The sequence below is a fragment of the Narcine bancroftii genome, chromosome 6 (assembly GCF_036971445.1).
Source record: "Narcine bancroftii isolate sNarBan1 chromosome 6, sNarBan1.hap1, whole genome shotgun sequence".
In the NCBI taxonomy this organism is placed as follows: Eukaryota; Metazoa; Chordata; class Chondrichthyes; order Torpediniformes; family Narcinidae; genus Narcine; species Narcine bancroftii.
Genome location: NC_091474.1, coordinates 135,845,929 through 135,861,616, shown reverse-complemented (window position 1 = coordinate 135,861,616; position 15,688 = coordinate 135,845,929). Strand labels below are relative to the sequence as shown.

The following is a 15,688-nucleotide window of genomic DNA, read 5'->3' as shown; positions in this document are numbered from 1 at the left end:
GAGAAGATAGCGCAACATAGATTAGTTACAGATACGGGGAGTGAAGTGGCAGGTGGAGTTTGGTCTAAACAAATGTGAGATTTTGCATTTTGGGAGGTCAAATGTAAGAAGAACATGTACAGTTAATGGCAGGAGTATTGATGTGCAGAGGAATCTGGGGATTCAGGTCCATAGCTCCTTGAAAGTAGGCATGCAAATAGATAAGGTGTTTAAGGAGGTTTATGGGTTCACTGATTACAAGAGTATGAAAGTGACATTGCAGCTACATAAAACTTTGGTTGGGTCACACTTGGGAGTCTAGTGTATACTACAGGTCATCCAATTGCAGGAAGGACATGGAGGCTTTGGAAAGGGTACAAAAGAGATTTACAAGGATTGTACCTGAATTCGAGGGTATAAGCTATGGGGATAAATTAATTAAACTCTGAAGCAGAAATTCAAGGGAGATCTGACAAAAGTTTACAAAATTATGAGAGGCATTGATAGGGTGAATAGTCTGTCTTTTATCCAGGGTAAAAATGTCAAATATGAGAAACATGCATTTAAGGTAGAGCGGGAATTTAAAGGAGATGTGCGGAGGAATATTTAAAAAAATTAAACATGGAGTGATAAGTGCCTGGAACAGATGGCCAAGAGTAATGGTGGAGACAGATATGATAGTAGCATGTAAGAGGCTTCTAGGAAGACACAAACATGCAAGACATGGAGGTATATGGAGTATGTGCAAGCAGAATTCTTATTTATTTTAGGCATTATTTTTAGTATAGACATGTGGGGCAAAGGGGATGTTCCTGTGCTGCACTCAGTCACTCCTCAGCTTCCTACATTCCTGTGAGAACAAACAGCTTATTCAATTTATCCTTGTAACTACAGTCATCCATTTCAAACAACATCTTGGAAAATCTCTTCTGCACTCTCCCTATTGCTACCACATCGATTCTGTAGTAATGACAACCAGAACCATACTCAGTACTCCAGGTATAGTTGAACTGGACAGGTTCAAGTTCAAGAACTCAGCACCTAACCTAAATAACTCTGCCACTGCTATCACAGAATTCACTGGCAAGTGTGTGGAGTTTACTCCATCTGAAAACAATGACTGAACTGGGAAATCCACTCGCAATAGAAGTCCATGTCTGAGATGTTCAAATCGCCAACTCTGATCAATACAGGAAATACAGGTACTACCTTCGTAAGGGCTCTGGAATGTCAAGAGGCAATATAGACCAAAGTTGTATTCCAGAACATCATAATTGAGTCCTGTTGATAGTGACCCAGCATGCATGCCATCACGGGCAACAAAGTGGACAAGCAGAATACAAGGCATCGATACACCCTTCCCCAATAAGCTCAATGCATTCTATGTGCTCTTTGAACATTATGACAATGAAACCAGTCCACAACCACCATCGCAGATGTCAGATAAGCCTTCCCAAGAATGAACCTGTGGAAAGCAACTGGTCCAGATTGAGACCGCATCCTAAGGATCTGAATGGACCAGCTGATGGGAGTCTTTTTGGACATTTTGAACCTTAGCTGCAGTCTGAATTTCCAACCTGCTTTAAGAAGATAATATGCCTTAATGACTAGCACTTACTGTCTCTGACAACATCAGAGATGTTTAAGAGAATGGTCATGGCTCACATTGACTCCAGCCTCCCAGGCAACCTTGCTCTACTACAATTAACCAACCAATGCAATAGGCCCATGGTAGATGTCACTCCTTGAGCTCTGGAATAACTGGATAACAAAGATAGCAATGTCAGATTTCTATCTATTGACCATAGCTTCACCTTGGGATCTGGACCAGCTGGCAAAATGGGTTTCAAAATGGAAAATGGAATTTAATGTAGACAAGTTAACATGTTACATGTTGGGAGAACAAACCGGGGAAGGACTTGCATGCTAAACATTAGGATACTGCAAAGTGCAATAGAACAGAGAAATCTGAGAATACAGATACATAATTCCTTGTGATGGAGGGGAGAGAGTTCACCTGAAAAATTAATTTCCTGGGCCAAAATCTCAGACCTTTGCAAGTGGACCTTCAACTTCCTGACCAGCATACTGCAGTCAGTGAGGATTGGCAACAACACTCCTCCACACTAACCCCCAAAGCCACTGCCTCCACAAGAATGTGGATTCATCCGTTATACTACACTCTTTATACACTCATCATTGTGCAGCCAAATTCTGCTCTAATTCCATGAACAAGTTTTCAGATGACACCAATCTCAGCCAGATCTCAAGCAATGACAAGGTAGCATACAGGAATGAGACAAAGGATCTGGTGGCATGGTGTCAAGGCATCAACTTCTCCCTTAATGACAGTAAAATGAAGGAGCTAATCATCAACTTCAGGAAGCAGGATAGAACATATGCCCCCGTCAATTTGTCAACAATCCTGAAATCCCTTGTGCTTTAACCTTCTGGACCAACCTACCTTATGGGATTTTGTCAAAAGCCTTACGGAAGTCCAGGTGAAGCATGTATATCACATTATGCCTCAAAAATTCAATCAGATTTGTGACAAATTATTTGGTCAAGAAGAGCCTCATTTCAAAGTACATTTTGGGCCTTATGTACTACTGAAGGCTTTTGGACGGTAAAATAAGAATGGGAGTGTGGATGGTGATGAAAAAGAGCCGATCGGACAATCAGAAGTTCAACATTCACACAAGTTTGATTATCTTTGTAAAAAAAAACAGATTTTATGAAGATTATATACACGATCCTTTATCCAGAACCCTTGGGGGACAGTGTGCTCCGAATTTTGGATTTTTCTGGATTTCAGAAAGCCCACCCAAATTGTGCTGCTGTATCCACCCCCACCCCTTTCCAGTCACCTGGCAGTCTCCCCCAACCACCGGTCCCTCGGCCGCCTCCCCCGACTGCAAGTCCTTCGGCCACCCGGCTGTCTCCCCTGACCACCGGTCCCTCGGCCGTCCGGCCGCCCCCCCCCCGACCGCCGGTCCCTCAACCGCCCGGCCGTCCCCCCTGACCACCGGTCCCCACTTGCCGGATTTTGGAGCTTTTCAGATTTTAGAGGTCCAGATAAAGGATCATGTTCCCGTATATATTTTTATTGACATTGTACCATTGGTGTCTATGCAATAACATATTTGGATAAAAATAAAAAATGCTAGAAAAATTCAGGCAGTGAAGTAGTATCTATGGCAAGAAAATAGTCAAAGTTTCAGATTTGTGATCCTTTGTTAGAACTGGGAAAGAGATAGGAATTAATTTTCATTAGGAGTGGTAGGGGAGGGTTGAATGGAACAAAGTTAAATGTCTGTACTGAGGGAAATCAAAATGGTTTAATGGGGAAGGTACCAAAACATTAAGCTCCATTGTAATATGTTATTAATTATTTGTTTCTGAGACCTGCCCAGGAAGCCAGAGTTGTACCAGTAGAATGCCAATAGCTGAGCCAAATGAAATACAAAAACAGAAAATGGAGAATGCTGGTCAGACATCATCTGTGAAAATGAAACAGTTAATGGTTCAGACAGGGACCCATCATGGTTAATGTGGTTTATGGTGTGAAAAATAAAAAATTAAATTAAAAAAAAAGACAGGGACCCGGTCTAACATTTTCAGAAACTGTTCATTTTCACTCCCAGAAGCCTGTACAAAATCAGTCAAATGCATGACAGAGATTGAAATATTTTAGATGAAAGGAATTTAAAGGAAACTGACAATTGAGCAGAAAAATGGACAAGTACAGTATCAGATAAGTTTATGTCAGAATGCATTTGAAAGCGTATATGGGTGACTCCTATCTTTTTTTTAATTTTTTATTTTTCACACCATAAATCACAATAGTCATGATATACACTTTTTCTTTTCCACACATTTACAGTGACTTTTTCTCCCTCCCCCCTCCCTCCTCCCAAGCCACCCCCCCACCCCCCCTCCTCTCATCCATTTTAGGTATACAATCTAGGTTGCATTAATTCAGTCAGACAATGTTGTCATTCATCAAAAATACACCAGAAATTCTACTGAGTCCATTCTTTTCTTTTCTTCTCCTTCCATCAACTTAGGTAATGTTTGTTCCCGGTAGGTTTTCGCTATTGTATTTAACGTAAGGCTCCCATACTTGTTCGAATATTTCAATATTATTTCTTAAACTATATGTTATTTTTTCTAATGGAATACATTTATTCATTTCTATATACCATTGTTGTATTTTCAAATTATCTTCCAATTTCCAGGTTGACATAATACATTTTTTTGCTACGGCTAGGGCTATCTTGACAAATCTTTTTTGTGCATCTTCCAAGTCAATTCCAAATTCTTTATTTTTTATGTTACTTAGGAGAAAGATCTCTGGATTCTTTGGTATATTGTTTTCTGTTATTTTATTTAATATCTGATTGAGATCATCCCAAAATTTTTCTACTCTCTCACATGTCCAGATTGCATGAATTGTTGTTCCCCTTTCTTTTTTACATCGAAAACATCTATCAGATACTGTTGGGTCCCATTTATTTAACTTTTGCGGTGTAATGTATAGTCTGTGTAACCAATTATATTGTATCATACGCAGCCTCGTATTTATTGTATTTCTCATCGTTCCAGAACATAATTTCTCCCATGTTTCCTTTTTTATCTTTATATTTAAATCTTGTTCCCATTTTTGTTTAGTTTTACCATTTGTTTCCTCATTCTCCTTTTCTTGCAGTTTGATATACATATTTGTTATAAATCTTTTGATTAACATTGTATCTGTAATCACATATTCAAGGTTACTTCCCTCTGGTAAACTCAAATTGCTTCCTAATTTATCTTTCAAGTAGGATCTCAGTTGGTAATATGCCAGCGCTGTATCTCCAGTTATATTGTACTTATCTCTCATTTGTTCAAAGGATAAGAATCTACTTCCTGAAAAACAATTTTCTATTCTTTTAATCCCTTTTTTTCCCCATTTTCTAAAGGAAAGGTTGTCTATTGTAAAAGGGAGTAGCTTATTTTGCGTCAATATTAGTTTTGGTATTTGATAATTTATTTTATTTCTTTCTACATGAATCTTCTTCCATATATTGAGGAGATGGTGTAATACTGGAGAAGTTCTATGTTGTACCAATTTTTCGTCCCATTTATATAATGTGTTCAGGTATCTTTTCCCCTATTTTATCTAATTCTAGTCTCGTCCAGTCTGGTTTTTCCCTTGTTTGATAAAAATCTGATAGGTACCTTAATTGTGCGGCTCTATAATAATTTTTGAAGTTTGGCAATTGTAGGCCTCCTTGATTATACCATTCTGTTAATTTATCTAGTGCTATCCTCGGTTTCCCCCCTCTCCATAAAAATCTCCTTATTATTTTCTTTAACTCTTTGAAGAATTTTTCTGTCAGTTGTATTGGCAATGCCTGAAATAAGTATAGTATCCTTGGAAAAATGTTCATTTTAATACAGTTTATCCTTCCTATCAGTGTTAGTGGTAGCTCTTTCCAATGCTCTAAATCGTCCTGTAATTTTTTCATTAGTGGATTGTAATTGAGTTTATATAATTGGCCTAGATTTTTGTTTATTTGCACACCTAGGTATCTTATTGCCTGCATTTGCCATCTGAATGGGGATTCCTCCTTAAATTTTGAGAAATCCGCGTTATTCATAGGCATTGCTTCACTTTTATTTACGTTTATCTTGTATCCCGACACTTCTCCATAATCCTTCAATTTCTTATATAGTTCTTTTATTGATAGTTCTGGTTCTGTTAAGTACACTATCACATCATCCGCAAATAGACTGATTTTATACTCCCTGTCTTTTATTTTTATTCCTTTTATATTATTATCTATTCTTATCGATTCTGCTAGTGGTTCTATAGCTAGCGCAAACAATAATGGTGATAGTGGGCATCCCTGCCGCGTTGACCTGCTTAAGTTAAATTGCTTTGATACATGTCCATTTACTGTCACTTTCGCTAACGGTCCCTCATATAATGCTTTAATCCAATTAATATACTTCTCCGGTAAACTGAATTTTTGCAATACTTTGAACAAGTAATTCCATTCTACTCTGTCGAAGGCCTTCTCTGCGTCTAAAGCAACTGCTACTGCCGGTGCTCTATTTCCTTCTACTGCATGAATTAAGTTAATAAATTTACAAATATTGTCTGTTGTGCGTCTTTTTTTGATAAATCCAGTTTGGTCTAAATTTACCATTTTCGGTACCTGTTCTGCTAATCTGTTTGCTAATAGTTTAGCTATTATCTTATAATCTGTGTTTAGCAGAGATATTGGTCTATATGACGCTGGTGAGAGTGGATCTTTCCCTTGTTTTAGTATCACTGTAATTATTGCTGTTTTACATGAGTCTGGTAAGTTTTGTGTCCCATCAATCTGGTTGATTACATCCAGGAGGGGCGGTATTATTAGATCTTTAAATGTTTTGTAGAATTCTATTGGGAGTCCATCCTCTCCTGGTGTTTTATTATTTGGTAAATTTTTTATTATCTCTTGTATTTCTACTGTTCCAAATGGTTCTGTTAATTTATTTTGTTCCTCTATTTGTAGTTTTGGTAGTTCAATTTTAGTCAAAAATTCATCTATTTTCCCTTCTTTCCCTTCGTTTTCAGTTCGGTATAATTGTTCATAGAATTCTCTGAAGTTTTCCTTAATTTCTTTTGGATTATATGTAATTTGTTTGTCTTTTTTCCTTGTTGCCAATACCATTTTCTTAGTTTGCTCTGTCTTAAGCTGCCATGCTAAGATTTTGTGTGTTTTTTCACCTAGTTCATAATATTTCTGTTTTGTCTTCATTATGTTCTTCTCCACCTTATATGTTTGTAATGTTTCATATTTTATTTTTTTATCCGCCAATTCTCTTCTTTTGGTTGTATCTTCCTTTATTGCTAATTTTTTTTCTATATTTATTATTTCCCTTTCCAACTGCTCTGTTTCCTGATTATAGTCCTTCTTCATCTTGGTTGCATAACTTATTATTTGTCCTCTAATGAATGCTTTCATTGCGTCCCATAGTATAAACTTATCTTCCACTGATTCCGTATTTACTTCAAAGTACATTTTTAATTGTTTTTCAATAAATTCTCTAAAATCCTGTCTTTTAAGTAGCATGGGGTTTAATCTCCATCTATACATTCTTGGAGGGATGTCCTCTAGCTCTATTGCCAATAACAGGGGTGAGTGGTCCGATAATAGTCTAGCTTTATATTCTGTTTTCCTAACTCTCCCTTGAATGTGGGCTGATAACAGGAATAGGTCTATCCTTGAGTATGTTTTATGTCTAGTCGAGTAGTATGAGTATTCCTTTTCTTTTGGGTTTTGTTTCCTCCATATGTCCACAAGTTTCATTTCTTGCATTGATTTAATTATAAATTTGGTTACTTTGTTCTTCCTGTTAATTTTTTTCCCCGTTTTATCCATATTTGGATCCAAATTCAGATTGAAATCCCCTCCTATTAGTATGTTCCCTTGCGTATTAGCTACCTTCAAAAAGATATCTTGCATAAACTTTTGATCTTCTTCGTTAGGTGAATATATATTAAGTAGATTCCAAAGCTCCGAATATATCTGACATTTTATCATAACATATCTCCCTGCTGGATCTATTATTTCCTCTTCTATTTTAAATGGCACATTTTTGCTAATTAATATAGCCACTCCTCTTGCTTTTGAATTATACGATGCTGCTGTTACATGTCCTACCCAAGCTCTCTTTAATTTCTTGTGCTCCAATTCAGTTAAGTGTGTTTCTTGGACAAATGCTATATCTATTTTTTCCTTTTTCAGTAAATTTAGTAGTTTCTTCCTTTTAATTTGGTTATGTATTCCATTAATATTTAGAGTCATATAGTTCAGCGTAGCCATTTTATATTTTGTTTATCTTCTCTTTCCGTTTTTCCATCATTACCTTTCCTCCTTTTCCATTTCTGTTTTCTTATTTTCAACTCTTTACCAGACAACATTCCTACAACATCTAACATTTTCCTTATTCTCCTATTTCTATCTTCTTTATCCCCAACCTCCCCTTCCCCTCCTGAGTTGTCCTTTATCCCTTGTCGGACAACCACATCTCCCCTCTCCATTTGGATTTGCGAATCCACTCGCAAGCGTCAACTGATTTTGCAGTGACCGCTCTTTTCCCCCACCCAGCCCCCCCGAAAAGATTTCACTTTTTATATGTCACAAAGGTCACTCTTTTAATTCCCTCCTTATTCTCTCTATTCCATTACCTTCCCTTATTAATTCTTGTCTATACTATCTATGTTTTCCTCTAATTACAGATACTTTCACGTATGCCCATTGTCTCTATTCACTCTTATACCTCTTTACCCGCATACATATCAATCGTGGTCATTTTTACCCTCATTACCCGTCTTCATCCCTCAGTCTATTTTTGTCTTTACCCACATACATATCAATCGTGATCATTTTTGCTCTCATTACCCGTCTTCATCCCTCAGTCTATTTTTGTAATTGTTCTGCAAATTTTCGTGCTTCTTCTGGATCCGAGAACAGTCTGTTTTGTTGTCCTGGAATAAATATTTTCAATACCGCAGGATGCTTCAGTGTAAATTTATATCCTTTCTTCCATAAAATCGCTTTTGCTGTATTGAACTCTTTTCTCTTCTTTAGGAGTTCAAAGCTTATATCTGGATAAATGAAGATTTTTTGCCCTTTATACTCCAGTGGTTTGTTGCCCTCTCTTACTTTTTCCATTGTCTTCTCCAGTACCTTTTCTCTTGTAGTATATCTTAGGAATTTTACTACAATAGATCTTGGTTTTTGTTGTGGTTGTGGTTTAGGGGCCAATGCTCTATGTGCCCTTTCTATTTCCATTTCTTGCTGTAGTTCTGGACATCCTAGGGCCTTAGGGATCCATTCTTTTATAAACTCCCTCATATTCTTGCCTTCTTCATCTTCCTTAAGGCCCACTATCTTTATGTTATTTCTTCTGTTATAATTTTCCATTATATCTATTTTTTGGGCTAGTAATTCTTGTGTCTCTTTAGTTTTTTTATTAGATTCCTCCAATTTCTTTTTTAAGTCTTCCATCTTGTCCATTTTTTTCCCCATTTCTGTTAAGGTCATATCCATTTTATTTATTTTCTTTTCTGTGTTGTTTATTCTTTTTCTTAAATCATTGAATTCCTGTGTTTGCCATTCTTTAAATGACTCCATGTATCCTCTAACAAGAGCAAGTATATCCTTTACCTTGCCTTTCCCTTTATCTATTTCACTGTATTCTTCCTCTTCTTCTTCCTCTGGGTTGGCCATCTGTTGTTTCTTTGATGCCCTTTCCTCCTCTTCTTTCTTGTTTCCATTGTTTTCTGTGGTCTCTTCTTGCTGCAGGTGTTCTGCAGCTGTCGTTGCCGGCTGTGGAGATCGACTCCCCAGCTGGTCCCCCCTCCCGTCGGTGTGTTTTTTTTCATGCGCATCGCGCATGCGCGAGGAGTCGCGCATGCGCGGTTGCGCACTTTTACTCGGCTCTGTGAGCCATTGTAGTTCTTTTCCTACCGACCTGAGGTAGTGGGGTCCTCTCTCCACAGTGGGCCTCTTCGGACAGGTAAGGCCTTCACCTTTTTCCTCCGTTGTCTTCTCTTCCTCTCTTCTTTCCGTTGATTTTGATTTTTCTCCTTTTGTCTCCATCTTCTTTCCACCTTTATACTCACTTTTCTTTAACTTGTATTTCTGTGCCTTTGTATTTTCTCTTGTTTTTCCCGACTTTTCTGGAGAGGGCTGGAGTTCACCGTCCGGCCACTACTCCATCACGTGACTCCCCGACTCCTATCTTTTTAATGGGAGATGATGTTTGAACTTCTCCCTCTTGTTCCCCTTAAACATTTCATCCTCAACCCATATCCTCTGATTCCTGTCACACCCCAACTTCAGAGCGAAAAAAAATTTGCATTACCAAATTTACACCCCTCATAATTTGCATATCTTTATCAAATCTCTCCTCATTCTTCGACATTCCAGGAAATAAAGTTCTAATCTATTCAACTCAGCTCCTCAAGTCCTGGCATAATCCTTATAAATTTTTTCTGCTCCTTCAATCTTATTGATATATTTCCTGTAGATAGGTGACCAAAACTGCACACTAAATTTGGCTTCACCAATGTCTCATACAACTTCAACATAACATCCCCGCTCCTGTACTCATTATTTTAATTTATGAAATCCAATGTACCAAAAACTCACTTTACGACTCTATCTACCTGTGACCCTCTCTCCTCCGTCACAAGGAATTATGTATCTGTATTCTCAGATCCCTCTGTTCTATTGCACTTTGCAGTATCCTAAAGTTTAGCATGCAAGTCCTTCCCTGGTTTGTTCTCCCAACATGTAACATGTTACTCTTGTCCACATTAAATTCCATTTTCCATTTTGAAACCCATTTTGCCAGCTGGTCCAGATCCCACTGCAAGCTTTGAAAGCTTTCCTCACTTTCGACTACAGTCCAATCTTAGTATCGCCTGCAAATTTGCTGGTCCAATTTACCACATTATCTTTCAGTTAGTTGATATAGATGACAATAACAATGGACCCAGCACTAGTCATAGGGCTCCAGTCAGAGAGGCAATCATCTACTACCACTCTCTGTCTTCTCTTGCAAAGCCAATGTGTAATCCGACTTACTACTTAATTTTGAATGCTGAGCGACTGAACATTTTTGATCAACCTCCCATGTGGTACTCTGTCAGAGGCCTTATTAAAGTCCATGTAGATAACATTCACTGCCTTTCCTTATTCAACTTTTTTGGTAACCTGATTGAAAAACTCTATAAGATTGGTTAGACATGACCTATCACAATAAAGCCATATTGACTATCCTTGATCAATTTGTATATCTGATCTCAGTGAATAGTCTGCCTTGTTGTGATACACTTTCAGGAATGAGAAAGAGTGACCCATTGAGACAATGTACCAGTGAATGCTATTGAGCTGGTAATGACAGAGAAATCTCCAGGTCGGAAGGAGCTGTGTTGCCAAAGGGAAGGTAAACAGTAGCTTTTATCACTTCTAACTGGATGTTGAGAAAGACCATAGGATTTGGACAGACTTGTCAATAGGTGGAGCCGGTGTCACCAGTCCCCAGGAATGTCCAATTCACTGTTGACCAGGATGCACCTGAACACTGCATCTCAGCACCAAGTAGCTTTACTGCATTCCCCCTCCTGTTAAACACCAAAACTCACCAGCAGCCATTGCTTCAGTAAATCAAACTATGCATCAATGAGATTACTTTAACTATTTCACCGCTGCAGAAGCAATAATGGAAGATTGTGCTTTTCACCTGGTTATCAGCAAGTAGCATGCAGCAATGTGAAGAACAGGAGTTTGCAGCAGTTCGCGTACCTCTTGTGTACCAAATGCTATAACGACTCCTTTCACTACGACTTCAACCAGCAATTTTATTCCTGAGAATTCATCCTGATTGCTCAGCAAGATACCATCTTATTGGTCAAAACTAGATCACTAGAATATCAAATTGCTAGATTACCAATAACTCAGTTGAACTATTAATTTAGCATAGTCACAAACTGACACGATTCTGTTGGCTTACATCTGGTAATAGTTGTTTTGTATAGTTACTGCCAAAAACCACACACTCGAGCGATGGAATGGCATGGTCTTTGCTTTGTGCTGGTGCATTCCTGCTTAGCCAAGTATTCTTCATTGGACGAGGAAAGCTAAATAAGAAACAAAATAGAGTGTCAGCTTAAATTATTGATAAAGCAATATTAAAGCCAAGAGATCAAATTCAGTCTACAAATGTATGAAAGAAAAGAGAATATTGAGGAATTGATTCTGTAACCAATGTTAGCACTGACTATTCCTAGAAAAGCTATAATGCAATCTAAAGGTATTTCAAGGGTCATTTTGTCCACGACAGAAACCCAAATAAAAATGAACAAAGAGCTTTTGAACTTTCAAGGCAAAGGATCGCAAATTGTGATTATGTAATATAAACTTGAAGCTCAGCCCCAGAGGGAAAATAGAAACTTCTTCCAAAACAAATCACCTTCCACTTGTGGTCGTAGGAGGTATAATATCTGCACCCACACCTCCTTCCTCACCTCGGTCTGAGGTCCCAAACAGACCTTTCAGATGAAGCAACACTGCACCTGTACCTCCAAAGAACTAATTTACTGCATGCTGTGCACCCTCTGTGGCCTTCTCTACATCAGAGAGACCAGTCGCAGATTAGGAAATCATTTGGCCCAGCACCTCCACTCTGTCCGCAGCAAAAGCGACCTCCCTGTAGCCAACAATTTCAATTCTGAGTCACACTCTCAAGTTCACATGTCCATCCATGGCATTTCACATTACCCCACCCTGACCACCCACAGACTGGAGGAGCCACACCTCATTTTTCGTCTGGGCACCCTCCAACCCTTGGACATTCCACTAATCAGCTTGTCTTTTCTCCCCATCCCACCTTTAACTAGCTATTCCAGTTCCTACTTCCTTTCTCTCTCCGCCTAGCCTATACTCCTCCCTTGGTGTTTCCCCCCCTCCACCTATCATCTCCCACCCTCACCACCCCCCCTCCCCACTTTGGTTTGGACATCTTTCATGTTCCACCACAGCTTGATGAAGGGCTCAAGCCCAAAATGTTGGTGATGTACCGTCACCTTTACTATATAAAGGCATTGTTTGACCTGCTGAGTTTCTCCAGCATTTGTGTAATTTTTCACTTAACCACGGTGTCAACAGAACCTCGTGTTTTACCGATGCAATGCTAAAGATGTGCAGACCATATCTATATTAATAACTCAAACTGATAGAATTTTGTCACCTCGAACAAGTCCAACGTCAAGCAAGTGATGTGAACTGGAGCCCAATGATGATAGGTTGAGCAAAGAATATCAAGATTCCCTGCCTGAAAGACACAGCAAGCCAGTTTAGTTCCCACTTCAACTATGATGCTCTCTTTCAACCTATTATCATCTTGCTCACAGTTCTCCACACCTCTCGGTTTGGCATCATTTGCAAGTTTGGAAATTATTCCCTGCATGCATAAGTATATATCAAAGGCAGTGATCCTGTAAGTGATTCCTCTGAACTTCAATGTACACTTTCCTTCAGGTTTAGCAATGACTTTTTGCTGTTGCTTTATTTTCTACTATCCATATTTTTAAAAAAATCTATCCTGCTTGGAGCACCTTTTATGTTGTGACTCTAATCTTCGTGGGAAGCCTTTTATGTGACACCTTAGCAAATAGTTATTAAAAGCCTATATATTTATTATTTTTCATATATTTATCTGCATACATAAATATATGCATATTATATAGATAGATAGATAGATAGAAAGACAAACACAATCAAGAATATTTCCCTCCAACTCTGTTGTTTCATCAAAAAAGTCCATCAAATTGGTGTGACATCATCTCTCCTGGTTTTGTCTAATCAACCAACATTTGTACACATGACAGCTAATCTTGTCTCTACATTATGTTTCTTAATCTTTTCCTGTAAAAAAAGTGATTGCAGGATCTGGAACAAAAGGACAATTTGTTCGAGGAACTCAGCAGGTCAGGCAGTAGCTGTGGAGGCAAACAGATAGTTTATGTTTCAGGTTGAGACCCTGTATTAGGGCCGAGAATATGTAGAGTGTTGTATAAAGAGGTGGATAATAAGCATGGAATCAGATGTAGGGAGGAGGTTGGAGGCTGAGACAGCGGGGTGATAAATGGAGACAGCAAAGAGGTACAGATTCGGCAAAATGTTAGGTGACAAGCGGAACTAAATAAAGGAGGGACGATAGGAAAGGAACCATAGGGGAGGGGAAAGGAGACCCAGTGGGTTGAGTCTGTGAGTGATAGGCAGAGAGAACCACATGGAAGAGGTGAAAGAATCTGGGTAACAAGGGCTGAAGGGAGGTTGTTAGAAAGAGGGGACAGGCAGGGAAAGCAGGAAGGTGAGAGAACCTGAAGGAATGAGAAGGGAGAAAAGAACACAAGGGGTGCAGGTTATCAAAAATTTATACTAACTGGTTTACTGAGTTTCTCCCCACACCCCATTTTAAAAGAGTATATTATTTGAATTTCCATTCCACAGCCACCCCCCCCATAATTTACAAATATCTGGTGATTATGGTTAGCTCCTTTGCAACATACTATATTTCTTTGAGAACGATGCATCCCCTGTTAAAAACACAATTTATTCAATTATAGCAAAGTTAGTTCTTCTAGTACTCCCGATCAACTTTGAGCAATCTAGTAGCATTATCTTATTTGGTCAAGACGAATGTAAAGTACTCATTTGGTATTAAGGAATGACAGCTACCTCTGTGAGTAGATTTCCTTTTAGTTTTCTGATTGACCCAAATTTCTTTTCTTACAATCCTCTTCCTATTTACATACACCAAAAAATATTGTTGGATTCATTTTATGCTTACTACCAATATCTTCTTATTCCCTCTCTTTGTCTCTCTCACTTCTTTTTCTTCCCTTCTGAACTTTTTGTGATCAACGTGGTTTAACTCTTGGGTTAACGATCTACATCTTATAATTCAAATTTTATTTATTTTCTATTTAGTTCACTTTCTTTTGGTTATACTTAAAATTCTGGGTTTAATTTCTATTTTGTCTTTTGGGAATGTACCTTGAACCCGACTGAAGCATTGCCAACTTTAAAGATCTTCCATTGTTTTAACAGTTTTGGCTGCCAAGGTTTGTTTCAAATTTCCCCAGGCTGGATCTGTTCTCAACCCATTTAAATTAGCCCCTCTCCTATGGAATATTTTTACTACAGGCTGCTCCATATTCTTTAATTATTCTAAACTTTGTGAAATATAAACACTGTGTTTGAGATGTTCCTTCATAGATACTTGCTCCACCTTACTTGTTGGGCAGAAGCATACTGATTAGAAAGTTCTAAACAAATGTCAGAAACTCTGCACTTTCCGTAACAGCACAACAATATTCTACTCAATCATTATTGCCATTCGTTTTTCTGATTTGTCATATTTCCTGAGCACATTGTAAACACAAATATTTAAAACCCATTCCTTTTCTTCAAGCCAGCAGCTCATTAACCTTGTTTTGTTCGCTTCTCAATGTACATAACCTCTGGTTGAGGAACTTAGCAGGTCATACAACATCTGTAGGAAGTAAAAGGTAACCAATGTTTAGGGTCTATGCCTTTTGTCAGGAAAGGCTTCTCTGGAGCACTGACTACCTGTCCATTAGTAAAAATCAAATACATGATGGTTTGGAGTCTTTCACCACCAATGTTCTTATTCTTCAAGGTTTTCCTTGTAACTTGTTCATCTAACCCCCCTTTAGATTGTCAGCCATCATAGATGAAAATAGCTTGAAAATGGGTTCTGAGGTTCACCAAACTTGCACTGATCAATAAGCACACAAGTTTACATTAATCCTAAATCAATCTTACATTATATCTCCTATTTACACTGGGGGCAATTTACAAAGACTACTTAGCCTAGCAACCTACATGTCTTTGGAATAGTGGGAGGCAACAGAGCTACCATGGGAAACACGAGGTCATAGAGAGGATGTGCAAATTTCACATAGACAACACTGGAAATCAAGATCCACTCAGGTTGCTTAAGCTGTTCGGCAACAGCTCTACTAGTTATGTATGCTGTGGGCTATTCATTTTGTTTCCCTTCAAATTAGAACTATCGAACATTACAGCACAGAAACAGTCCTCTTTGGCCCTTCTAGTCTATGCTGAACCATTTT

The 15,688-nt window shown here is 38.4% G+C and overlaps 1 protein-coding gene across 8 annotated transcripts in view; it reads right to left on the bottom strand.

The window, feature by feature from the left end:
• fam135a (family with sequence similarity 135 member A) overlaps positions 1-15,688 on the bottom strand; it is a 210,493-nt gene that overhangs the window by 102,453 nt on the left and 92,352 nt on the right. For all 8 annotated transcript variants that reach the window (XM_069886143.1, XM_069886142.1, XM_069886144.1 and 5 more), the window contains one exon: positions 11,539-11,665. In XM_069886143.1, the coding sequence (XP_069742244.1) occupies positions 11,539-11,665 (127 nt within the window). The remainder of the gene's footprint in view (positions 1-11,538; positions 11,666-15,688) is intronic.